Below are 27,976 nucleotides of genomic sequence, written 5' to 3'. Positions count from 1 at the left end.
ATTTATTCTATTTGCTATTTTTAATGTCCAAAAAGTTTCGACTTCTTACTATAAAGTTATACCCTACTTAATATTTAAACCAAAACACCATATTTGTTTTAAAAATTTTACTTTCAATATCGTTAAGAGTGAAAGCGGGAACAGACAATGGATTCCAATATACTTGGACGTATGAACATCAATTTTCAAACTAACACTCCATTCGCGTCGTCCGAGGTCTAGACATTCACAGGGCGACTCCTTTTAGATTCCTACAAATGTAAAGAAAAAATAAATTATACGAAATAGTCTTTTAAGAGTGGTTATACAGGTTAATACAAAAATTCATGTATTCTGTCCAATTACATGTTATTTAAAAACTTTTAGTGGTCACTTACATAGAATTGTGATTGAATTTCATTAATATTTTCGCTTAAGATTAGAAAAAGGAAATAATTAAAATAGAGTCCCGTTTTAAATGAATAATCGGTACCCCCCCCCCCCCGGTACAGTATGCTATGAATAACCCCCGTATTATGGGTAACCCCCCATTAAGTATAAAATGGGTACCCCCCGTAAATTATATTATGGGTATCCTCCGCCGTGGAGTATATTATGGGTAACCCCGTAAAGTATATTTTGGTACCGCCCCCCGTAAAGTATATTATGAGTAACCTCCCCCGTAAAGGATATTATGGGTAACCCCCCGTAAAGTATATTATGGGTAACCCCCCAGTCAAGCATATTTTGGGAAACTCCCACCCCACCCCCGGTAAAGTATATAATTGGAAACCATTAACCCACACGACCCCGGTAAAGTATATGGGTTAACTCCCCCGTAAAGTATATTATGGGTAAACTGATCCGTGAAGTATATTATGGGTAACCCCCTACTCCCCTCCCCGCTAAAGTATATTACCCCCATGAAATTCTCCGATATAATATCCGCCTGTCCGTTCTCTGTCATTGAGTAGGTAGTGACGTGAGTGCTACCCATTCTTATACATGGCGTTCCTCTCATTAACATGTGTTGCTGCCATTTCCTCTTTAATATCGTTGTAACCTTGATTCAAGAAAATTAAACCGTAAATAAGAAATCTATGTTTTATAGTTTTACAAATACAGGTATGCAAAAATAATAACACAAATTCCTGTCATGCATATTTCTTTTACAATCTCTACACACACACACACACACACACACACACACACACACACACACACACACCCCACTCCCTCTTCCACTCGAAGTAAATTGGCATGTTACTTTACATTTGGAAGGTAAGGTGATTGTCGGCTTTCCAATATTTTTCGACCAATATCTTGAGAATCGTTGTAAAAACTAGCCATTAGTTTTACGGTTTAGACATTTAAAAGGTCAGAAGCCACTTAGTTTACTACCATAACTACATATACATCAAATGGTATCAAACCAATATCCTAGAAATCCACTTATATTAAGTCGTTAAAATTTGATTTATAATAAGGTTATAATTAAGACATACCGGTAATCATGATATGATCCTTGTGATTTTCAAGATAATGATTGACACTACTGACGAATTCTATGTCAGATGTGGTCTCAACAATATCACGGGAATATTTAAATGATAGTTTTAAAATTAAATCTAACAATAAAGTTTAGCCACAACCAGTATATCGGTATGTTTTTATTTAAGGTAGGGGTAGAAATCAAATACAGATTTGCCCATCGGTTAACCGTAAGACGTATCGACCGATAAACCGGTCAATCGTATCAAAATACACATTTTCTTGATTTATTCTTAGGGTAAGTTCTTTTTCTCTATTCACTTATACAAAAACACTGAAAAAGGCGTTGTTCTTATTCTGCATTATCGCCAAAATCAGAACTTAGTCTTAACTATCACTAAATTTACAAAGTTTAATAACATAATGGAATTTACAAGAAACTGCAAAGAAAAAAAGGTTAAGATAAACATTACTCATATAATATGTTTTAGTAATAATCAACGGTGATTTAAATATTACCATTAAAGAAATACTGACCAAATACTCCACAATCTAAATCCGGATCACCTTAATTATCTCCAAATTTATGTGAAAATGCTACTTTATCAACGTACAGTGGGTTATTTTTAAATCAAAATTTATTTTTTTTGGAAATTGCAAAACTTTACACATATTTTTCCCATTAACCAATTACAGTTTTTTTAACCGATTATCAACGTTCCGACGGAGTAACCGGTTAACTGATTACTGATTGCCATCCCTTATCTAAAGTATTGTTCAAGGGACAGGGCAAATATGTTTTATAAACATATCCAGATGACGTTTCTTTGGGAGAAATTAATCCAGCTTTTCAAAAAAATTAGATAGATCAAGGACACTTTGTTCAAAGCATCCATTCCTCACAAGAAATTATGGCATAAATGGCTAAATACCGGTAAAAGCCAATGAACTGTAAATTATTTCACAATCATTTGCCGTCAATATAATCCCTCACCTCAGTATTGAACAAGCAAAAAATAACCGCCACGAAAGACCCCTGAAATAACAAGAATAATGTAAACAACTACATGTACATGTAATTTTTGCATACTTTGTTTTCCAACACTTATTAAAAATCTCACAATATTACCGTTTCTATTTTGTATGAAATTGATACTGTAACGTATCTTGTGATAAAGAGCAGACTTTTATTCGACTTACCTGAAGAGACAAAGAAATTGCAATAAGAAAAGTGTAAACCTCGGCCATTGAAGAACCGTCCTCTGGACGAACAGGTAAAAGAAGATTGTGAAGACCAAGTAATGGTATTAGAACCAATGTGGCTTTGGCTGCTTTCCTAAAATAATAAATAAAATAAAAGTTACACTCACACATACACACACACGCAAAAAAAAACAAACAAACCATAAACTAATATACTAAATTTATTGTCAATTTTCTTTAAAGTTTCGAACTTGATTACTTATCTAACAGTTGAAAAAATCTTTGATTTGTCATGCTTATCCCATTTCTGTACATTTGTTAAACGAAGAAAACAAAAATATTTTCTCTTCTTTATTTTAGCACATTTAAGTAACACTAAAACCTAAATTCTCCTATATTTTCTGGCAACCTCTAAGATGAAAATATATCTCTCTTTACTTTTATACTAAAAATAGTAAATTTGTAAGTTTTATTCAAAGATCTATTTATAACTTTTGTACATCATAAGTGGTAACAAATATACCATCAAACTAAAATATTTTGAAGAACTTACTTTTAGGACCAAATCGCAGAAAAATTTGTCTAATTGGCACACAACCCTTTTTATATCTACATTGTATATGTTTTACATATTTCATATTGTTTCTAAAACATTTAAAGCAAATTTTAAAACTACAGTGAACAGATCTATATTTTTTTTTTTAGGTTTATTACCCCTCTGTTCATATAAAAGGACAAGGTATGCTAAGACCCTTTCTGATGCCTGGTTTATTTGTTTGTTTGTATGTTGATTAACGTCCCTCTCGATAATTTTTCACTCAAATGGAGACGCCACCACTAGCTGATGGAAGGCTGCAAATTTTGATTTATACTCGGCACTCAAGGACATTGAGCGGTGAGGGATCTTTTTCGTGCCAACGCCTACTGCGACACGGGACCTCGGTTTGTACGGTCTCATACAAAGGACCGGTCTCCACGTCCCGCAGTGGGATTCGAACCCGCGACGTAAGGATCAACTCCTTACACAACGCTCTAACCACTACGCCAAGCGGGCGACGGTACCCGGTTTAGGGTGTCTTAAACATGATGCAATACTTTATATTAAAAAAAATTATCATCATTGTTACAAAATGATAATCAATTCCATTTGATAGCATACAAGGAGTTCACATAATTTAATGCACAAATTATTCAATTTCCGAATTTTCTATTTTTTTTCCCCAAATTCTCATCAATTTTAAAGCAAGTTTTGTGTCGGGAAAAACAGAGCAAAAACTTGCCAATCTTATTATCAAATTTATGCATTTCATAGACAAGTATTATATACATTTTGTATATGATAGGCAAGCTTGTGCTCTCTGTGTTCAGAGTTAAAGAGTATGTCAGACGTGACGAAATTCCATCAGAATTGAGAAAATTCGGTAGAATGTTCCTCTTTGTCACCCTCTTGTGGCCTCCGTGTACGTTTTGAATCAAATTCACTACTGGTTATAAAATAAGCATAATTTAAAGTTCGTAATTGCAAAATATCTCAATTTAAACTGTGTTTTCATTTTTATATCAAATAAAGGACCATACCTTGTCCTTTACTGCAACGCCAATCATTTACAAGAAATATCATTCATAATGTTAAATGCACACAATGCAGTATACCACCTTGCAGGGCAAAAATTAACAAAATTGGCCTATATACTGAACAATTCTATAAATGAATAATAGTCATTTATTCCAGTTAGAGTTATCTCTTTTATCAGAGAGACTCACTGACCTTTAAAAACAATATAAAATAACTGTATATATTTAATTAATATCGAGAGGAACAAGCTATATAGACTGACTTATAAGAACAGAGGAAATTCGAACCGTGATCTGCACATTGAAGCAACTTTTTTGTGAAACATTCCGAGAATTCTTTCGCTTCCACAATCAAAAGACACGGTAGTATCGCAATTATCGTGAAAATCTAGTTCTTACAGAGAGCTTAAAGGAAAGTTCAAATAAATAATAATTGCATCTTCTCTACAATACAAATATTGCACCATTGAGCCTCTGTTATGGAAGTGCAAATAACTTGCATATGATGTCATATGAAGTCGCAGTCTTGATTTTCCAAATGTCCCGTGCGGTTTGAAGAAGTGAACTAAAGTTTAATTGTAAGCTTTTTTTCTCTCTTTTTTGATGCTATCCTGTAAATACAACTATACAACTATACATTGTAGATATTAAAAAAACAACTCCTACTTTGTTTGAGCAGCTTCTGGAACTCTTTTCAGTTTTGTCATAAGCAGGCGAACAATGTTGATTAGGAAAAAGGCATTTAACTGAAAAGAAACAAAGATTTAACACTATGTGTATATCCTTCCCTTTGATAACACATTTTCTATAACATACAAAGCCATACCGTCGGGAAATATTATTAAAACCGTGTATGGTTACTAATAACAAACGAGAGAAAAGTTGGAGAAGTAATTTCAGAATCTATTCTGTTCTCTTTCCATGAAAGAAGGTTTACCTCGTTAGAACTATGAATAATGATAATCCTAGTCTTGAAACCATTATAACTAATCTCACATCAAAGTAATCTCAACGTTTGATCGTTAAAGATTCTTAGGAGGACATCCCCTGAGCGTTGCATTAAATGATACGTTCGATACTTATAATCGAAAATGTTAAAAAAATATATACATAATCCAAGATGAACCTTCACGGACAGCATATTAACATACATATCTGATAGGAAAAAAAACTCACCAGTAGTGATCCAATAATGGGACCATATATAATCCAAAGGTAATCGCTGTAAGGGTTCCAACACCTATCAAACGATGATAATGTGGAGTTTGTCACGATAAACCTTGATGTTTGAATCTTGCAATTTGCATATGAATATACATGTAACAATGAACTGCCATTAGAATATAGTGGGTGTAAATCCAGATATGTTTACACACATGGAAATGTAGGATAGGTCTTATTTGAATTATCAATGCGTTGAGATGGAATAAAACTTTTAATTTATACTTTTTGGAAAACTTACTTTATACTTTTTGATGGATCATAACTTCGTATCGTGGCGTATATTGCAGTAGGTATTATTGGAAATACTAAGAATTATTCGAAAATGAAAAAGTTTACTATCAAGCACAGATGACTGAATGCATTGAAATTAATTCTAAATAGAAAAAGTTCGTGTTCATAAAATGCAGTACATGTAAATATAGTATAAGAATCGTTTTAAAATTCAAAGCAAGTGTAATTATGAATTTAGGATCAATTTATTTTGTTGTATAAACTATTTACCCCATCCGGTCACGTGACACATAACAATCAGCCTCCTTCCGGTGCCAAATACTCTAAGGAGGATGGTATGAAGATAGAAACCTTCACAAAACATCCAGAAGTAGTTACATACCATACAAAAGTACGTAATTACATGAAGAACCTGACACCAAGCCTGTTAATAGTATAAATGGATATAGAGATATTATACGGTAAAACTTGCTTATAAGGAAGTGTAGGGTTTTGAAACTTTAGTTCCTCAAAATTGACATTGTTTTTTTTTATATAGTGGGATGGAGAAAAGATTAAACTTCCCTATAACTAAGATTTTCCTTTACTAGAGTTCATTAAGAACAAGTTCACTGCATTATCAAAGTAAAGAAAGGGTCAAATTTAATTGAATGTTCTTTTTCCTTTGCCAAAGCTTGCTGTGATGTGAAGTAAAATATATAAAGCATTGGTCACTGCTTTTGCAAATCCATGTAAAGAAAATATAAATATATCAACGCCTACAAATTTCAAAAATATCGATGAATTGTAATTAGCAAATTTCATCTTTTTTTTATCTGAGTCAATGACATTTTTTAATAACAAGGGTTGTTTTAATGAGTATGACAGAGCTAACTTTAAAGCCTACTTCCTACATAATTATGTAAGAAAAATACATCAATTTCCAAATAAAATAACTAATACGAATTCTAAAGCTCTTAAGAAACACAGGCGTCTGACTTATCATCATGTATATTATTATTGAGTCATAACACTGACCGGATTTCTTAGAAGAACATCTCCGTCAAATGTGACCACGACGTAATAAAGAATCCAACTGATCCCAGTCAGAATATAGGAGAGAAATAGGTTTTTATGGATGGTCACGCGTCCACACTGTAGCTGACTTAAAAGGAAAAAAAACATACTGCTCGATTAATTTGGTATCATAGATATTTTTGCTTACTGTTAACATACTTTTTTTTTGCACGGGATCATAATTCCGTAGTATCACAATTTCTGTTCAATCTGCAAGTAGAGAACACGTTTCTTTTGTTGCCTTTTTATGCTTTAAATTTTGCACTTTGAGTACGCTTTAACAAATTTAATTCTGCGGAAAGTTTGTGACCGCGTGCATACATGTTTATGTAGCCTTCAATTATACATACCAAGTACATTTATAGTATTTATTTATACTTTTCTTTCAAACAAATCATAAATTCTTTGTAAACCTTACTATTCCCACTTTAAAAAATGAGTTGCTAATCTATTTTTTTTTAGGTCATATATCCCAAACTTTTATAAGAAAACAAAAAATATATATGAAAACTTTTGGAAGTACTTGTTGACAATTTTTGGCAAATGAATGTGAATTTTGTACTGTAGATTATGCAAATGGTTCTGCATAAAACAATAATAGATATTTGATCATGTTGTGATAACGTAACTCAAGCTCTTCGTGAACACATAAAAAATTAATAAGCAAACAGCTTCGTGTCTGATTTTGTTTGTACATACGCATTAAAGCATATTGATTGAGCATAAAAAGCATCAAATATTTTTTTTCTTTCTTTCATTTATTTTCTAACGATAAATAGCATAGTCTTCATGCAAAGATCTACTCCATTTATCGAAGTATTGCCTGAATACTTACGGGAAATAATAGAAAATGAAAAGTGATAGTGTTAAAAGAATGATGGATACAGAATATCCTCCAATAAAGACATACACAGGAGCCATAGCCTCATCTTCTTCCTATTTGTAGAAAATAAAAATTACATCGGGCACGCGATTCATGCCATGACGATAACAATAATTTCCACATTAGTGACTACTTTACATTTACCCATTATTAACTTGTTTTGAATACTCAGTCACAAATTTAAGTCACGCTGTAATACAAGCCATCTTAGAAAGATCAGAAACTAAATAAATATTGATGATTCCTTTTGTCTAGTGAAACACTATGCAATGTTTTCTTGTACAATTTAAAACCCTAGTACGGCTGATTTGAATATTTTTCTTTTTTGCATTTCTTTAAATTTGTGATTCATTAATTTCAAAAGACCACAAATTCTTTTGTTTATGTAGAGTGTTCTTGTATATATTGTGTCCGTTTCTGCCCATCGTTAATTATTCCTTAATACAAAGAACAATAAACGATTCATTGTTAAGGACATGTTTTCATCCTAAAGGAAACTGTTAGAGGTTATAAAGAGTTCAGTTATTGTGTGTGATGGGTCATCGAGATACTCATAACATTTTCAGAAGAATGAATATTTGCATTATTCAAACTTCGAGTTTTGTTACACTGATTACTGTAATATAATATTATTAAAAAGGTTCTATCTCCATACAATAGAAGCCAAAACTGCTTCTAGCAGTATCACTTATTAACCAGCAAATAAGGTACATTATATGTGATATTACTGAGCACACAATGAGAAAGGTTATATCTTTAATAAAAAGGGACTACAAGTGCCTTTCCAGTAAACCTTTTGGGTTTATGAGAAACAATTAATTTTATTTTGCTTAAAGAAATCCATATAGAAATAAGCATGTAAGTCATCATCTATTATGTGCTTTATGCAAAATGAAAATTGTCTTTGAAAACAAAGTTGCATAATAAGTCTATGATTAAATTAACAAGTAAACCGTTCTACTTACAAAATTTAGCTTTCGACAATTCTGATAATTAGATTTCATCCATTCCCCCTTCTCTGAACATGTTTTGTACACAACACCTTAGAAATGAAAAAGAATATTATATAACATAGGTTCTTTTTTAGGTTTAAATAAGTCTTTTAGCAGAAATCTTCTGTAAAAAAGAAGACAGGATATTTTATATGAATTTATCTGTGTAAACGTTTGCTTCCTTACTGGCAGACCTTAACTCCACATGTCACCCAGAAAGAAGTCGGGCGACATATTTTTATTGTTTGCCTAATTTTGCCCGTAGGAATTTTCAAAATGACTGCTGTTGCCAGGGAAACGGAGAATAAAGATGTACTCGATTGCTAGCAATAGCGAAGTTTCTAGTTTTTAAAAAAAACTTGTACACAAAATGGAACATCCTACACTGATTGATGACTACTAATGGAAACTTCTGTAAGTTTAATCCTATCTGACTGAAAGGTCAGTGAGAAGAACAATTAAAAATGACCTTTCCTTCTTCAGTACTAAAATAAATCGTCCCCCTTGAAACATGAGTTATTCTTCCTATTGACCTCCTTCAAAAAGTACACTTTGTCGCAAATATACTGAAATTGGTTCAGTGACATTAGAGATGGCGAAAATGTGAAAAGTCATCTATCCATATACGTGTATATCTAGACAAAAATACAGGAATACATCTTCTAAATTGGTGCAAATGGCTAAGGGGACCTCAAAAAATGAATGAATTTTTCTAATATTAATTTATAGAATTTTGTTTTATGCCTTCATAATAGAGTTATCATAAATATTCAGCATATAATTTTTTCTTCCTTCTTTTTAAGAAAATAATAACAGTCCAAGATAAAGAAAAGCGAACAAAAGTTGATAAAATAATTGATATGGCAGCCGAAATCATGTTTCTACGAACGATGGTGTGACGTTTTGAATGAATCAAAACAGGATATCCTTTTATTATTAATTTTTATATAATGTGACTTCAGCTATAGTATCGAATTACCAGATTTTCAAATATGTTTTTGTATCATTCTCGAAGGCAAAAGGTTCAAAAACCTATATATTAAGTTTTATGTATAAGCCAGTAGCTACATGTACACCCAAGAATAAATTAAATCCAAAAATAGACTTTTACATAAAACGATGTTTTGTTGAAAGAATGGATTCATGGTTTTTTTATTGCATATACGGCTCATTTCTTTAAACTTAATATGCATTTGAGAACTAATTAAATGCACATAACAGTGGGACAGACAACTTCGGAATGGACATTTTTCCGAACTTGCACACCCTTTTCCTTTAAAGCTATTATCTTAGGATTTTTTTTAAATGGTGGGGTTTTTATATTTAAATTGATTTATGAAATAAAAAATCCAACATTTTTAGCTAGTTTTTGAGATATTAAGTGGCAAAGATAAAAATCCCATGGGGAAACATGTACTTAAAATTACCCCATGAAAAACCCTACAAAAATCCCATGGGGTTTAAAATTTTCCCCATGGGGGAAATAAACCCATATAATCTTTCGTGGGGTTTTTAAACCCATATATGACTAAAAATTACATGTGGGTTTTTTTCCCCCACGTTTTTGTTACTTAGGGTAAAAAAAACCATGTAATCTTCATTATATATCTTTGATTTCATGAGAATTGGAATGGAGACATTAATCATTGTTTTGTCTTATTTTCAAACTTATTTCCAAGATATAATAATTTCAGACATGTCTGCTCCTCATTTTTTTCAATATATTTGAAACCTTGTTAGTATAGCAAAATCATTTGTTCTTAGAGATAACAAATTCTGTTTATTAATTAATTCATAAATTATCTTGGTATGTCCCACTTCCCTTGGATCCCCAACTCATAAGAAGAGACCGTTGAATCCACCAATAAATTCTTTGAATCTATGTATGATTCATGTTACATAGATATATTTTCTATATGACTTATTCATATAAAGAATAAACTTTCTTATCTCCCATACAGAAGAGTACCATTGCTATATATATTTCAATATTTATTTCATATTTTTTTTTCCTTCAAATTTCCCCTTGGATCCCCAAATAAACTGGATCCTTGGATCCATCACTTAATTCTATGGAGCTATTTAACTCATTCATGTTAAGCTTAAGTTATGTACGTGTACTTGATATCATTTTGTTGAAATCAAAAAATAATTTATATTATCAGATAAAGGTATGTTCCTCTCACTTTCAATCAACAGCCTGAACATAAAACATTTATTCTTGAGACCTGATTAACATATTAAAATCATTTACTTTAAAATAAATATACTTTTAATATCTCAAACTTTTTAATTCATAAAATATTCCCCACTCCCCTTGGATCCCCCTCTCAAAAGATTAGACTCCTGGATCCACCACAAAATTCTCTGGATCTATGTTTGAATATTTTTTTCTTCAAATTAAATTAATACATATGTGATTAGATAAAGTTCTTCTTCCTTTGGATCCACAACTTAATTAAAATTTAATTGTTCCCTATTATTTGTTATCAAATTGTAAACACACGTAATATCTTTGTTTTCAAATATAAGGATATGCAAATGCTGTTTATAAATTAATTAAAAAATTATGTCCCATTCCCCTTGGATCCCCCACTTAAAAGAATAGACCCTTGGATCTACCACTAAATTCTTTGAATCTATATATAATTCAAACCTATATATAATATATGACTCGATCATTCATATAAAGGATAAATTTTCTGATCTCCCATACAGAAGAGTTACATAGCTATTTTCAAATTTTCTTTCATGAATATCTCTTTTTTTTAAATTGATAAAATATTCCCCACTCCCCTTGGATCCCTAATTCAAAAACCTGGATCCTATGATCCATCACTTAATTCTTTGGATCTATATAACTCACTTATATTGAGCTTAAAGTTATGTAACTTTGACATTATGTTTAAAACAAAACTTCATATTATAAGATAAAGCTACATTCCTCTCCCTTTCAATAAAGAGCCATGAACATTAGACATGCCTGATGTTCTCAATTATTCATAGGTTTAACATGTATATCAAAAATCATTTACTCTTAAATATAAAATACTTTTAATATCTCAAACTTTTTAATTCATAGTATATTTCCCACTCCCCTTGGATCCTCCTCTCAAAAAATTAGACCCTTGGATCCACCACAAAATTCTCTGGATCTATATTTGAATATTTTTTCTTCAAATTAAATCAATACATACATTGTATGTGATTAGAAAAAGTTCCTCTTCCTTTGGATCCACAACTTAAGATTTTTATCCCTAATACCTGTTATTAAATTGTAAACACATGTAATGTATTTTTGATTTTAAATATTATAAGGAAATAAAATTAGAAATTTAAAAAAGGCAGATGAAAGAATTCATTATCATGTACTCTCATTAATTCCAGCATCTACACTTGTTCGTTATGCACTAACAATAGCATAAAATTTGAGAGCAGTATAAAAAAAAATTAGGTTAACTTAAAAATCACATCTAAGCCAACAGCATTGATTCAGTTGTTTCCTTGGAACCAGCACCTAAATGAGTGTATGTTGAAAATGGCAGCAGAAGAAATCAAGGGGTAAAACAAAACAATCTGTAAAAAAAAAAAAAAAAAAAGAAAAAAAAAAAAAGAAAAGATTAATTTCTGGTTCTGTCAGTGGAGATGTTCATACATGTACAGCCTACTAATAATCCTTCCATTTACATCTCCACCTGATAATATTTTATTAATGCTAACTTTCAAACAATTTATATTATTAAAAAAAAAAATTAAATAAAATTAAATCTGCTATCAACAACTGGATCACTCCCAATTACCCAGACTGTTCACAAGTATAATTTGATTGTATGATATAGGTTCTCCTTTCATTGTAAAGAATTAACTTCTGTACAAAATTTAACAATTGTTTGACTTATCGTGTAAAAACAAAGTGTTGATGGATGGACAATGTGATTCTAATTGTTTTCCCGCATTCCAGGAAAGGCCCTAAATATCACAAAATAATAAGTATACTACTTCAAAGAAATTAAGGCATATTGACTGGATGCAGTTAAGAGGGCTGGGTGGTTGTGGCCATTTTCAGACTATATTGATCTCCTTTAGAAGAAGAGCTCCAAATAAAGATATACAAAAATGATCAAATTTTAAAACTAAAATGTATGAAATTTTTGTTTGCCAAATGATAGTTGACAGCTCAAGATATCATATCTAAAAAAATTAAGTTATATATCTGATGGTCAATTTGTCAACCCCCCAGCCTCCTTAAAAAGTATAGCTGCATGATCAGTTGCTTGATTTCTGAAACTTTTGAGGGTTTGAGATAATGAAGATGACAATCATATCTTTAATTCCAAATATTGTATGTATTAATCACTTTAAAATATCCCTTGTATATTACATTTTTTTTAACTGACCAACCTCAACAGCAATCTTTGTACATGTACATAAAAAAAAAACCATGAAACCCAACACACCTAATGACAGTTGACCTAACTAGTAAACACCATTAATTTCATTGTATTATAGAGATTGCATGTATCTATTGCTATGTATACATGTGTATATATCTGATGCATGTAGGTCCATTAGAAGCCAGCTAGGACCCAGTCCCAAACAAATACTTTTAAAATTACCCAAAAATCAAGATGAAAATTCACTGACAAGCACTGTGTAATTCATCAGAAATCTAAATTTTTGTATTGTAATACTTAATTTATAAACCGAGATGTGAATATCAAAAATTAGGATAAACTTTCAATCTATTTTTAGAGTCTTTACTTTGCAGCAGAATGTATATAAGCTTATTCAGGATATAACTTTGGGCAATACAGCCCATCAGATTACAAAAATAACATATATTAATAACATACATTACAAAATTTAAGACTCTCAGTGAGCCTAAATTGGGGGAGGGGTGAAACTTGCAACTTGTACAAGATGTCAATATTTCTCCATTTGTCAACTTTTTGAATCTAAAATTCTAATTGAAATGGTATAGGATTTAATTTGTACTAAAAATTGTCAATTAAATCTTGGTAAAAAATTAGATCAACATGCAGTTCTTAGTTAATGCAGATACCCAGGTATTATAATTAGAATATACAATCAAGGAAATTGTCTTGCATGTAGCAGAGTGAGCTGTTGAGTTACTTGATATACCTGCAGTCAAACCTAAATGTTATCTCGAACTTGATAGGTCCAAATGAAAATCAAACCTAAAAGTATCCAAAGATTTGAGATAACTAAATGTAAAAAACATTAAGAACATGGTTGGGACAGACAACTTGCTTTGACATATCCCTGGTATTCAAGATATTGGTGTTCGAGATATCAAAGATCAACTAAATTAGCCATCTAGACCCTGTTTCTTCTCCTTATTTCAATTTACTTTCACTTATTTTTCTTCTTAATCATCAATTATTTTAGTAACAGGTTAATTAGAGTTGTTGGGTTAAGCAGTCAATAATATATTTTTTTTCATAACTTAACTTTTGATACAGAATTATAAGGCTTAATCCATGTGCGACATTATGTGTTACAAATCTTTCCTTACACATGTTATAGATGGACTTTTCTTTGAAATCATTTTATATCTATGAAATCATTTGATAAGTATGAAATTTGCTTTTATTTCAGTAGAATAAATTTCGTCAACAACCCTAAGCCTCTTACCAATGAAAATGACAGTGAATGTCACATAAATCACATTGTCTTGCCCCATGTATTGGTATAATTTCACCATGATATTAATTATTGACCATTTAATCATGTTTAATAATCTGCACTTATATAACTGCCTTTAGAAATATATTTTTATAGGTAGGACCCCTACATTACATGTACTGTCAGTAGGAGCAGTCAATTGACCATATGTCTAAAATCATGTCTGATTTGTACATCCTCTCTCTCCCTCTCTCTCCCTCTTAAACGGGCCCTTGGCTCTCTTTAAAAGTAGAGGAATTAACCCACGCCTGCGTTCGTTTAAAGCAACATGCATGTTTAATTGGTGCATGAATAAACTATATATAATTTTATAGTATACATGTAGATATTTTGTATTTTATAAATATTTACATGTAATAGGTTGTGCGCGACAATGTACTACATGTACATGTATGTATATCTGTGACTGAGGACCGCGTGTACAGTTCTACATGTAACAGACAAAGTTTGTTTATGTGTATATACTCACTGATACTTACATCGTGGACAGCTGGTGAATGCGCACGCGAAATATATCTTGGAATGGAACAGCTGATCACTGAACAGTCGCCTATGACGGCGTCGAAGTAGGACTTAGTTCCCTATACCAACCAATAAAAAGTTCTTAATCACAAGTTGCAGCTTCGTATTTAATCCACTGAGAAAACACTAAGCAGTCTAAATTTTGCATGCTTAGTCGCCGATCTTGGTAGTCGGTGCACGTGCTTTTAATTGTCCGATTCCCGGGTGCGTTTGATTTAATGCAATTGTAAGATTACATTTTGAATGAACGATTTATGAATATATGTTACTGTAGACTTCATACTATTTGATGACAGTTCCTAAAATACTGACCAGGTCTATAGAATTTATTGTATACTAGAAAACAACGCTACTTTATGGATATGCACCTCATTATATGACAATAATATTACATATATTATATAATTATTATATATATATATATTCATTTTGCTTCTCAACAAGGTATTTTTGGTCGGTAGTGCCCTGAAAATGGATTCCCCCCTCTTTTCCAAATTAAAATTGCTTCCTTCGGGCATGAATATATGCGCGGATCCAGGAAATATCCGCAGGCACAGATACAATACCGAACTGAAAAATTATTTTGTCAAGCAAACCGTCAACTTTCCTTACTATTTCACAAGGGGTCTGTGTTTTCTATGAGGAGGGGGTTTCCAACAGTTTAATTAGACTGGGGTTTCAACATTTCCTTAACCCCCCCCCCCCTTAGATCTGCGAAGGCAAACTTCATCATATTATTATAAATTTTACGTTCTTGACGTTGTTTTCAGGTAATATTGAACGTGCTGGAATAAGTTTTTTTAAAAAGTCAACTCCCCTCCTCACACAATTGTTTTCTTTTTTGTAAAATGAGATTTCAGTCTTAGACTAATTAAAATTAGCCCTTACGTTGTTTTTAATTATTGAACATTTTAATTGTTATGCCACAGTCTAATTAAAATTAGCCCGCCCAATACGTTTTTTTTATTGTTGTGCTATAACAAAAATTAAAAGGAAGAAAACGGAGGGCTATATTTTAATTCGAGTGAATGAGAGTTTTGTATGCCTGTCAGGTATCTAATTACTGAATAAGTGGTGAATATGACAATACATTGTGCTTATTATCATATAATTGCAATTAATTGATTAAGGGCATTTTGGGAGTGCATGATCATAAGATCTTTTTTCGGATTCACCCCCTTGTAAACGTATTTCGAATGACAGGAAATATGTACTGGATCCGCCCCTGTTCGGGCACCTGCAACCGCTAGATACAGTAATCCTGTGTGTTTGTACTATGTATATACCACGGTATACAGTTCCAATCGATAACAATAGAGGGTAGTCTGAAGATGTATACACGGTCCAATTCATTACGGCCGAAACACTGAAAAGGGCAATCATGAACTGAATCTCTTATTCTTTCTTTCAAACAGACACTTTCACATGTTTTAATTTGATGAAAAATCATACAGATATAAAATAGTATCTACTACTATATTTATATAAATATGAGCAAATTTGAGTGAGAGTGATAATATTGATAAATTAACGGGGGCAAAGGTGCAGTGCTTGTTTAAAATGCAATTGAAATTAGTTGTATTACTATAATACAACCAGGGACCTATATACTAGTATATAAGTCCCTGATACAACACCATAGTCACCATATTGTTACTCAATGCAATTTTTTGTTAATTTTACCACTTCAACCTTTTTATCACCATGATCACCACAAGCATTACACCGTGTCACATATGAAAACAATTCCTAACAAATTAATAAAATAATATTCCATCACACAGGAATAAAAAATATGCTATGTGTATATTATTTACAAATGTGTGTAATTAACAATTGTCGTTGTTACTTAGCGGACATATTAGCTTAACAGCCTGTATGCGACTGACACCTAACTTTTCTTCTTTTTTTTTTTAACTTTTGACGTTTGGCCTTTGTGCTGTACAATGACCCGATGACCTCAAGACTAACAGTGAAAACACTCACTGACTGATACAAGTTTGTAATCATTATCATTAACTGAACCATTTGAAGTTCACCTGGTCCTAACTGCTCAAAGGAGGCCTACCATTTAACCATTTACTGTGAAAACAATACGATACTACTATAGATATGTTATTTTAAAAACGTTATGTCACTGCATGCCAATTATCTTATTTACTGTGAAAACAATACGATACTACAACTATGTTATTTTAAAAACGTTACGTCACTGCCAATTATCTTATAATGAAGAAAAAATAATTTTCCAAAAAAAAAAAAAAAAAAAAAAAAAAAAAAAAAAAACTCTCGCTTTGAAGACATGCAAGTGATCATTGGATTAAAGAAAACCACAAATATCATGCAAATATTTTAATTCTACTGGCTAAAGCTTTAATCATGTTAATGAAATGATTAAGAGAAACCTATAATTAGATGTTGACCCCCCCCCTTCCACTATTATAGTCTTTCGGTTTGGTAAATTTTCATTCAGATGCTGGTTAGCTCCCCCCCCCCCCCCAACACACACACACTTCTTGCTGTGTAAGCCCAAACACTGGCAAATTTTCAGGATTTGAAAAACAAGGTACCAAGAAGTAAGAGGAAGGTCCAACCCCCCCCCCCCTCAATAGGATTTAGATTTTTTTTTTGGGGGGGGTAAGTATTTTTGGGAGGCGCCCCTTTTAAATAAAAAGAAACATTAGTACGGATCCGAAGAATATTTAAAGAAGTAGAAGTTTTGACATGAACAAAAGGACAATGGCCACCCTGCCAAGCCCCCTTCAGGGCTTGTCTTCTTTTTCACTTCTGGCATATCTGCTGGCCGTGAAATTTTTTAATCGGGTTAATATGTCTCTGATATTAAGGAGTTCGTAAAGGTTCTAAAAACAAATATTAACATTACAGAAAAAAGAGCATTTCAATGACAAATATATAGATGCTTCGAACTCAGAAAATTTAATCCAACCATTGATAAGCTTGGATAATCATTACTAATTATAAATTATGTGTAATTTTAATCGTTGGTTATTTTTATGTAGTATGACCGTGATTTTCAAAGTCTGAAATTATACAATATTAATTTTGAGTTCACATGTACTCTCTTATATTACACAGCCTTCGTTATTTTTGCAATGCTACCATGCACTTGAATGAATACAGGACTACCAATATCAGGGTTGTCCCCAAGAATTAAAATAGCAGGGAACACTGAAGGGGGTCTCGGGTTCCTCCTCTACATGTAACAGGGATTTGAGTGGGAATGCCAGATTAACCGCGCGGGACATTATGTCTTTAAAGGCGGGGAAATTCCCCGGCTCCCGGGTCTTAGGGACAACCCTGTCAATATTATGTAATGACAGGTATCGATTGGTGTGAAGCCGAATTCTTGAATATATGTCTTGGTTTCGATATGTCGCTATTAGCCGGTAATTCTATAAGGTGTGAATTCAGCCCTGCGGGTGAATTTTGCAATCGATTTTCAATCAAAGGTGTGAATTAAAAGATCGATAGCATGCAGTATTTTTAATCACTGATTAATTGTACCCCCTATTACATGATTTCCGTTCATTTGCATGGGATGAAATAGTATTTAACGGTTTCAAGAATAAAATACAAATTAATCTACCGAAATGCCAGTATACATGTACGTACCATGTCATATAGTTTGCATATCCCGTACCACAAAAGATTTGTTTTGAATACATTAAATGGATTGGAAACAAATTTATATAACTTCGTAAGTTCCTCTTAGCACAACATTTATTAAACGCAGATGCCCCCCTCCCCCCCCCCCCAAAAAAAAAAATCCAAAAAAAAAAAAAAAAATCAATGGCTTTATGTATTAATGAATCAGTTTAGCCATATAGTTTAATTTTTCTAGTTAACAAAAGAAATTAATGTAACTTATTATGAATTATTTCATCATGATTGTAAATCATTGTCAATTCTTAATATTTGTAACCCTGACCTTCTTGGAGAGGACTTATATAGGTCATGCCTGATGTCCAATCCAATTATGTATACTGACTTTACATAATAAAATACTGATTAAATTAATAGTTTAATTTTTCATTCAAAGTTTCCCGAATAAGAATTTTATACATAGCTAGATTATTTTTTTTAAAATATGTACAATTTTGTTTAATGTTTGATGTGTTTAGAAATTTGATATTTCTATCATTTACAAACAATTTAAAAATGATTAAATCCAAAGTCTTTTGGAAGTCCGATTTCCTTGTCTCAAAGTTACAAATTAAATTAATGATCCGATTGGGAAGGGGTGGCAGATCACAGTCACGCTTTCGTGAACTGTGACAATGGCTGATTATCGGGTGTAAACAGAGGTGAACATCGATAGCAGATATATACACATTGTAAGTTCATCGATGTGTAGCGGATGGGTTCATATAGGATAGGACTATACATGCTATAGGGGAAGGGGTGCTTTATGCGATCTAATGCGTTTGCCATGCTGAATTAATTATTTTTTCTTTATTTTCACATTAATTTTCGGACGTCATTTTTCATAGTCTTCAGGTTTTGTTGGAAAGATATAGATGTCTTGAACAAATGTGTTGTAAAAACAATGATTACAAAAGAATTCACTGATTAAGTTTTTATTTGTGTACTTTGGTTTGTTGAAAGAAAAAAAAATAAGCAAATATAGACCAGAACTATAAAGGGTCCAGTTTTTCTGTTATATATATAGTCACAGTCTACGATAATATGAAAAGGTTAGAAAATATCCGAACCCCTTCTTTATCTGTTTATTGTTATGTTTGCTAATTGCTAATTGTTCTACATGTAATTAGGAGCTCTCGAGGATTCAGCCCCGTATAATAAAAGATTCTGAAAGCAAAAATCTATTTAAGAAAGATAATCAAAAAAGGTTGGGGGGGGGGGTAACTTCTTTGGCTAAATAGGCATGTATGCGGTACGTGCGTGTAAACGTAAACGTGAATAAATCAAGGCAATTAATTGATAGCTATAGGAAATTGTGTTTGTATAGAAAAAAATGGATTTATCATTTATGTCAAATTAACAACATATCACTTTTATTTTGGGGGGGGGGAAGAGGGAAAAGGAGGGACGGAAATATTTCGATCTAACTATAAACGATATAATTGTTTTCTCGAAACTTATTAATTGCAAATAAAACTAAGAAGTAAAATCAGAGCTACGATAAAACTGTGTTATGAACGTGTTAATTCAGTTCTTTATTCCGTGGGACTTTATTCCGTATTATAAGCAAAGTCACCCAAAACATCATCTTAATAGCCCACGCAGCTACTCAATAATCAGATAATTATATAGCCATGCAAGACCGCCCAGGTTTTCCACTTATATAACATTTCAGCATGTAGCTTTCATTGCGTTTTATTTAGCTGATCAGGCAAAAAAAAAAAAGGAAAAATAACAAAACACAGAGAACGATTTCGCAAGTATCATATTATAAGTAAAAACGTACTAAATAATTGTCATTATTCTAAATTAAAAAAAAAAGGTACCAGAAAAAAATACTTTGGATTCCGATTTAAGATTTCTCTGTGTTGTTCATGTTTTAGTCAACACTTGGTCCAAGTCAGAAGAGCGCTTTATGAACAGAATTGAAACATCACCTGTCGGCTATCCCTATCGTAGAAGTCTATTGTAACAAGGATTAATTCATGCAAGTTTTAAATCAATCTATTTGATTTAGCATGTGTGAATTACTCCACTAACATCACCAGTTGACCTGTCCATTCTGCTGTCATTACAGACAAGCAACTTTTGTTTACATGTAACTGATGTAAGTTATTGGCATGCTATAAATTCTGGCAAGTTGAATGGGGACCTATATAACTTTATTTAGGCCTGTATATACCTGAATGGAACATGACAAAAATATTTGGTTTATTTTTGACACATGTATGTACAATTTGTTGATATTAATATAGTACATTAGGTTGTGAGCATTTTAAATTAAACTGTAAAACACTTTGTTTATTGTACAGTTGCATGATTGATCAGTATTTTATGAGGTGAATATTAGGGGAGGGGTGTAATTTATGTTAGGTTTCTGTCTTACCCGAGGCAAGTTTAATAGATGATCAAGATCCAGAAATTGATGGTGGATCCAAAGGGAATGGGATTCAAGATTTTGAAGATATTTATTGATTATTTATTTTAAATGTAACCTCAAATATCAAGACTTTAAATCAATATGAATATTTTTAATGAGTGACTGGGATCCCAAATATTGGTAGGTGGATCTTGGGATAATTTCTTTTTCTTTAATAATTATGTCTAATTGACTTCAAAGTCATGTGTGAACAAGATCCAAACTTATGAATGGTGGATCCAAGGGGAGTGGACATTAAAAATTTTAAATATATGTGGTGGATCAAAGGATTTTTATATTTTATTTCAGGGTATATAACTGTATAGGTTTAGATATAAAACATTTAGCTTACTAGAAATGGATGACCATGATCCAAACTTATGATGGTGGATGTAAGGGGAGTGGGGATGAAAATTTGCCAACAGCTAGAGATGATTAAAAAGAGTTAACTATTTTCTTGACTGTTTCATATGAAACTTTTTTAAACACGTTCCCATGAAATTAAGGAATAGATACACAAATAAATGAAAATATATATTTGTAATAACTACTAACTATTATAGAAAGACAAAGAAAAAAATGATGCATTTAAAAAGACAGTCTTTAGGAATTATCTTAGAGAAAATAAATATTGATATATGGGTTTTTTAACCCCTTGATGAAGAAATGTGGGGGAAAAAACCCCACATTACAATATAAGCAACACATGGGTTAAAAAACCCTACACTGAATTGTATGGGTAAATTTTCCCCATGGGGAAAATTTTAAACCCCATGGGGTTTTTGTGGGGTTTTTCATGGGGTAATTTTAAGTACATGTTTCCCCATGGGATTTTTATCTTTGCCACTTAATATCTCAAAAGCTAGCTAAAAATGTTGGATTTTTTATTTCATAAATCAATTTAAATATAAAAACCCCACCATTTAAAAAAAATCCTAAGATAATAGCTTTAAAGGAAAAGGGTGCGCAAGTTCGGAAAAATGTCCATTCCGAAGTTGTCCGTCCCACTGTTACATTTTTAAATGATATTGCTACTTAGCAAAGATCATCGTCGGAAACCAACGTTTGATAGCGCTTCGTTCCTCTCTCCTGATGGGTAGAGAAACAAAACTAATCAGACGTGGGTTTCAGACGAAGAGCGAAGATGTAAAGAAAAGATACGACGAAATTTCTAATTTTATTAAAGTTTTTATTTTCATGATTGATAATTTGTACTCTGTAGTACTTATTTGCTCTCTTTTTGCACGAATAACGGCTTAAATGCAACAATTGAGTAGCATTCCCGCTAAAGTTTCTTCTACTTGTCATTTTTAGTCGTTGGCCTGTTTTTACCTAACTCCTCATATTCCGCTCTAAAATTCCCCGGAATTGCTTTAGATAGAGTCTAAATCGTGTTTGTTTCACATCCGCATTAATGTGAAATTGCATTGCGTTTGTGAAACTCTCTTGTGCTCAGAAGATACTGAAAGGTGTAAGAAACATGTGTATTTCCCCAAAAATGATCTCCCACAAAATGATTTGCATATATTACTTAGCAGCATGCCATTACTCAGAAAGCTCAAGACAGCGTCTCAAGCAAAATGTAGTTTCTATACGTTGTTGTCCTGGAAAATTCTTGATTCAGACCCCCCTAAAAACATTTAGGATCAAATAAAGAAGACTGGACATTACTCAGAACATACCAACAACTTATATAATAAAAGTTTGGAATGCACTCTAGCGAGAACGGCGCTCAATTTTAAAAAAAGGTTTTATGAAGACTTAGTTCATAATGTATTATTGTTAATCCTGCACAAAAAGGAGGGGCAGCCAAGAACTACAAAATACATGATCAACTATGAATATAAAAAAACTTAAAAATTCTTCATACATTTGTTTGCGTCTTTATTTAGTAGCAACATCTTTTTTTTTCCAACAAGTGCATTTAATTTGTTCACAAAACATGTAACGTTAAAAAAGCTTTTAGAGCTGTATACTTTAATAAATCACTTTATTACATGTACGTTAGCATAAGTGAGTCCTTGCTTAGTCATGTGATGATGGTGTAAAATGCGCGTGTTTTTTCTCTTCCATTACCTAGACCTTACACTAATTGAATTGGATATGGTGTTTGGTACCTTTCTTGTTGAAGAAAAACGGACATTCTATCCTTTCTGTTTGTCCTGCCTTTGTAACATTGAAGCAACCCCCAAAGTCATCCACTGTTCCATTACAATACAAGCCACCTACGAGAAATGAGAGAGGTATCGGTATACATTGTATGTGCTTAATTCCTAGAAAAATACCTCCATATCAGAAATCAGCTATTGCGATGGAATACATAATCAAGGTGATTGTGAAACGCTTTGCACAAACAGAAGTTAAAATGTTTAATTAACGTTAATTACATCATGGAATTACAGTGCATATGCATCAATGCGCATGAAATAAATAAGCAGATATCTCAAGCTCGTTTTCCTATTAATTTGTAGTGCAGGTACCGATTAATTGTGTCTGGAACAAATGCACATTGATCTTAAATGTGATATTATTATTTAATTTATTGATGTCAGGCATAGAAATGAAATGGTTGAGTTTTCCTGTTCACTGAAAATGCACTTTTTTCCATGGGGTCATAATTCCGCATGCAGGATCACAATTTATGTTCAATCTGCGGGTAGAAAAATACACAGATTTCCTTTATTGCATTTGTATGTCATTTGAAAAAGCTCTTTAAGAACGCTTTACAAATTTCCGATGAGAATTTGTGACCTAGTATACAGCGTAAATTAATTCCGAGCGAAAATTGTACGTCTAAAGTATTCAATTTGTCTATGTTGTGACAGTTTTGAAGTTTGCCAGTACCCTGTAGGGGAAAGAACCTTGTTGAATAAATATACAGTGTATATCAAAAAAAGTTTTTCAAAGATTTTTTTTTATTCTATATTTATTTTTTACGACACATTAAAAAAGCTTTATACTTTATATCTTAGCTCGTATTTTGTTCTACACTATTTACAATCAGTTGTTAAAATCAGCAAATAAAAATAATATCCAGTATTTAGAACAAAGTTAAGAGCAAAGCAATTGCGTGGATATGTTTGTTAGGGATACAGCGTAAAATTTCCAAACATAGCGGGAATTTTTTGTAATTTAATTCAGGAGACTACGGATGACTCAAGGTATGTTAAAATCTATTCCATAAACTACATAATTAAGGGAAGTTGACGATTGAAAATTTGAAGTCATCACGTTATCATAAAGATTTGTTGTTAGTTACCATTGCCGTCTTTTTTCTAGTAAGATATCTAAATATAAAACAGATGTGTCAGTTTCTGTTGTATCTTTTATTTCAAGCTCACCGGGATATATTGAATCGGCATATGAATGGAAATAACTATTGTTAATTGATAATACGTTGTCGATATATCGAAATGTTGAGGTGAAGGCTACAGCAATAATTTCTTCTTCTCATGTAGCAGTTTCTGAATAAAATCTGCTTCATATGAATACAAAAAAGGTCTGCTAATAACGGGACGCAATTGGTACCCATGGAAATTCCAGGAGATTGTTAGAAGACCTGATCGCCAAAAACTGCATAGATATTGTCAATCAGAAACTCAAGCATACTTTTAAAATCAACTTCAGAGTACGTGTGTATATAATCAGATTTTTAACAAAATAGTTTTGCAAATGACCATTGACAGGATAAGTTTTTACGAGTTCCATTTTTATTGAAAAAGCAGCTGTCTATGATGGCAACCAAGCCTGGACTTCAATTTACAGTATATGCATGAATAAATAACTGCTTAACACACAAGTACTTTTTAAGCTTTGTTATAAATATAAAATCATATCCTGTTTGAGATTGTTTTAATTTCGCAATAAAATTTGGAAACAGCAATGTATAAATGTAAATCATTCTGGAGATGTATATTGCTGTCCCAGATGAAGTATGCCTTGTCTAAAGCGAAGATGAAGTTGTATGTTAAAGAGATTTGTGAAAATCCCATTTGGCACATTGTGACATCATGCAGTCATAGTGCGACGCATCGCAAACTTGATAAAAAAAATGTGATTTGCTGTTTGGGTCGTTTTTCTGCGTCTCGGGAGTAGGAGTGATGCATAAAATATTTTTAAAAAATTAATTAATCGATTCTATGTCAAATAGTCAATGTTGTCAAAGATTAAGCATTCTGTTTATTGATTAAGGATGATGTACACATTAATCCATATTTATGAATGAAAAATATTTCTTATTCTCATATGTATTGATAGAGAATATGAAAATACAGAATATGGCAAGCTTTAACTGAAGGCATCATGTAACATTTTGCTGTAAACTAGACTAGCTGATTTTGAATTATGTGTCATATAAGAGCGCTTGCAATGAATGGTTCATTTAGTATATTTTTACCTAGGCTACAGATATTTTGTATAAGATAAGAACTTGAACAAAATTTAAGAATTGTTATTCAAAAACAGTAGATATTTCTTGATGATAAAAAAATCTATTTCCAGTGGGATTGTTTGTCTGCACCATCAGGAAAAAAATTCAATCGTAATGAACTTACAGGGATAAAGAAATTAATAATTTGTACAAGATGATAAAATGTTAATTAACTTGTTCCGTGTCAGTGATGTATACTGAGATATTAAGTCTAAATTTCCAAACGTCGTCCGTAATTACTTTCTGGGGAATCAATGTCTCATCTTTGTACATAAGGTCTGGTTAATTTGTGATAAAGTCTTGTAAGAAAGTCAATTCGGAACATGTAAATTATCTCAGAACGAACCCTTTCCTTTTACATTGAGTGAGCTTTAATGGTCCTCTTTCCTCTCCGTTTAGAATTATTGCAAGATACGAATATTTCTGAAGTCATATTAACGCAAATATGATTTTCCTGTTGTGAATTTTATGTCCTTGAGAAACATTTAATTCATGACACTTTAAACATATCCCTCATAAAAAATGGTTTTAAGTTTAGAAGCAGTGTTAAAGAAGATGCTTATAATTTTGTTTCGATTTAGTTAACTTTCCATGTAGCATGTTCAAATCTCTTATTATCTGTCTTTGTAATTACTTTTTAAATGTTGATTCAATTTTCAATATTCATTAATATATCTAATTTATTTTTAATATATTTTCATACTCCAATTTCCTAGTTCAGTTTTATATTACTCTAACTGCCCCCCCCCCCCCTTCCCCCCTTCGGTCAAAGGTGTCAGTGGCAAATAAGCTATGGTTAAATTTATACTTGAAAAATCAGTCTAAAATGATCTGTTTACCATTCAGCTACAGGTATTTTCATTAACATACATATATTACTTTCATATAATTTAACTACAATCTCACTCAATTGCAAGTTTAAACAATTTTAACTATTTTTTTTCATCCAAAACTATTTCTTACATCACTTTATGTTTATTTCGGAAGATATGTACACACTTATTCAGCGCAAGAGTGTTTTTTTTACATGTACTATGTTCATTCAGACATTTATATGATCAACGAAAAATGTGGTTGTATAATTTTCCAATTATTATAACGTAAAATTATTTGGTTGATTTTTTTTTTGGGGGGGGGGGTTGCGTCAATGTTTTTTTTTTTTTTTTTTTTTTTTTTTTTTTTTTTTGGTTGCGTCAATGTTTGTTTGTTTGTTTGTTTTGTTTTGTTTTGTTTTGTTTTTTTGTTTTTTTGTTTGTTTGTTTTTTTCCTACGCCACGAAGATAGTACAGTAACATGAATATTTTATATTTTACAGAAGTTTTATTTAATTCATTTAGAGTGTACTTGATGTTTCAGTTAAAGTTAAGAAAAGTTCTTTTAAGCAGAGACATATAATAGATGTCTCCGTTTTAAGTTAATCTACAGCCATATGAATGTAAAATACTGTACCTGTAAAACATACCCAACATACCCTACCCTATATTTTCCACTATGCTAATCAAACATTTTTTTTCACATAGATATGATGAGTAAATATACATACAGGGGATTTTCGTGATGCTATTAGTCTTTGATCAATCAATGTTGCTTAAAATTTAAAACATTGGTTACTCCGTTTACAAGTTAATATTGTAAAGAGTATGTAAAATAAATTGAAGACCCTAGCTATATAATCAATTTTAGAAATTTATTTTTGAAATCTTAGATTATTTCCCAGTATTGCATTGATTTTAAAATTTCTTACCTGTGAAGTTAAATTCAAATGAGGCAATCCTTTTCTGGCATTCTCTTATGAGCGGTTTTATGAACAATTGGATGGCGGTTATCATCTCTCCAAGAACGTGCAGAAAGTCTATATGATAGTGTTATCTGCGAACTATACTAAGGATTGTAAAGCAAAAATAACGACATCTACTGGAAAGCGTATTTCAGCATTTCCGGTACAGTTGCTGCTTCCGTAAGAAAGCATTTAGCAGAAAATATCTTGCACAAATGAGATTCTCATGATAAAAGTCGGTGTCTATACACTTCTATTTTAATCAAGTCTATGAAACATCATGCTTTGTAATCAATACGATTTTTTTCCTGCGGCTGTTTTTAATTCCTCTAAAGCTTTGACCCTTGGCCTAGATTTGTCACTAGTGTTTCTGTAAATGTCCAATCATGTGTTTGATTAATTCTCTGATACTGCCATCAGTTCTTCTATAACAGTCCACTTCGTGGGTTGCTATCGAACCCGATCAATATAAAAAAGGCATAACTTAATCTAGCATTCCGACAAAAGTTTATATCATAGATCTTAGGTCAAACAGTATAGTGATGTAATAATGATAATGCGAGCTTTTTTTCCAGAAATTCAAAATTGCTTTTTGCAAGAAATATATGTAAATAGCAGGTTAATATGGACATTAGTTTACAACACTGCTAACAGTTTTAACCTGTTCTTCATTAATCATACCGGTTAAAGGTTATATTGAAGCTCTAGAGAAATACAACACTTTATGAAATTGCTTTCCAGAGAATGATGAAATACTTTATCAACAAAAAAAAAAAAAAAAAAAAAATAAGCACACACACATAAAATGCAAAAAAATCTCGGTCAT

The 27,976-nt window shown here is 31.8% G+C and overlaps 1 protein-coding gene across 1 annotated transcript; it reads right to left on the bottom strand.

Annotated features, from left to right (window-relative positions):
* Positions 1-92: 92 nt before the first annotated feature.
* On the bottom strand, positions 93-27,285 carry LOC133176075 (calcitonin gene-related peptide type 1 receptor-like). Its single transcript, XM_061311245.1, has 13 exons — positions 27,118-27,285; positions 23,062-23,169; positions 8,608-8,684; positions 7,595-7,695; positions 6,721-6,847; positions 5,974-6,127; positions 5,711-5,777; positions 5,425-5,488; positions 4,915-4,994; positions 2,671-2,806; positions 2,465-2,506; positions 899-1,042; positions 93-251 (listed from the first exon to the last, which is right to left on the bottom strand). Exons 1-13 carry the CDS (start codon positions 27,200-27,202, stop codon positions 219-221), a joined length of 1,218 nt encoding a protein of 405 aa, XP_061167229.1. The 5' UTR covers positions 27,203-27,285; the 3' UTR covers positions 93-218.
* Between the last annotated feature and the right edge of the window lie 691 nt (positions 27,286-27,976).

Source organism: Saccostrea echinata, unplaced genomic scaffold (assembly GCF_033153115.1).
Source record: "Saccostrea echinata isolate AGI-Se365-2 ecotype Australia unplaced genomic scaffold, CSIRO_AGI_Sech_v1 ptg000065l, whole genome shotgun sequence".
NCBI lineage: Eukaryota > Metazoa > Mollusca > Bivalvia > Ostreida > Ostreidae > Saccostrea > Saccostrea echinata.
The sequence above is the reverse complement of the archived record's forward strand: the minus strand, read 5'-3'. Positions and strand labels throughout refer to the sequence as shown.

Excerpts from the sequence above, each read along its gene's own strand:
- LOC133176075 (XM_061311245.1), bottom strand. The coding sequence starts at position 27,202 with ATGATAACCGCCATCCAATTGTTCATAAAACCGCTCATAAGAGAATGC. Across the intron at positions 6,128-6,720 it reads ATGTTCTTCTAAGAAATCCG|GCTTGGTGTCAGGTTCTTCA; the intron begins GTCAGTGTTATG and ends TACTATTAACAG. Across the intron at positions 5,489-5,710 it reads GATCCATCAAAAAGTATAAA|GTGTTGGAACCCTTACAGCG; the intron begins GTAAGTTTTCCA and ends ATCGTTTGATAG.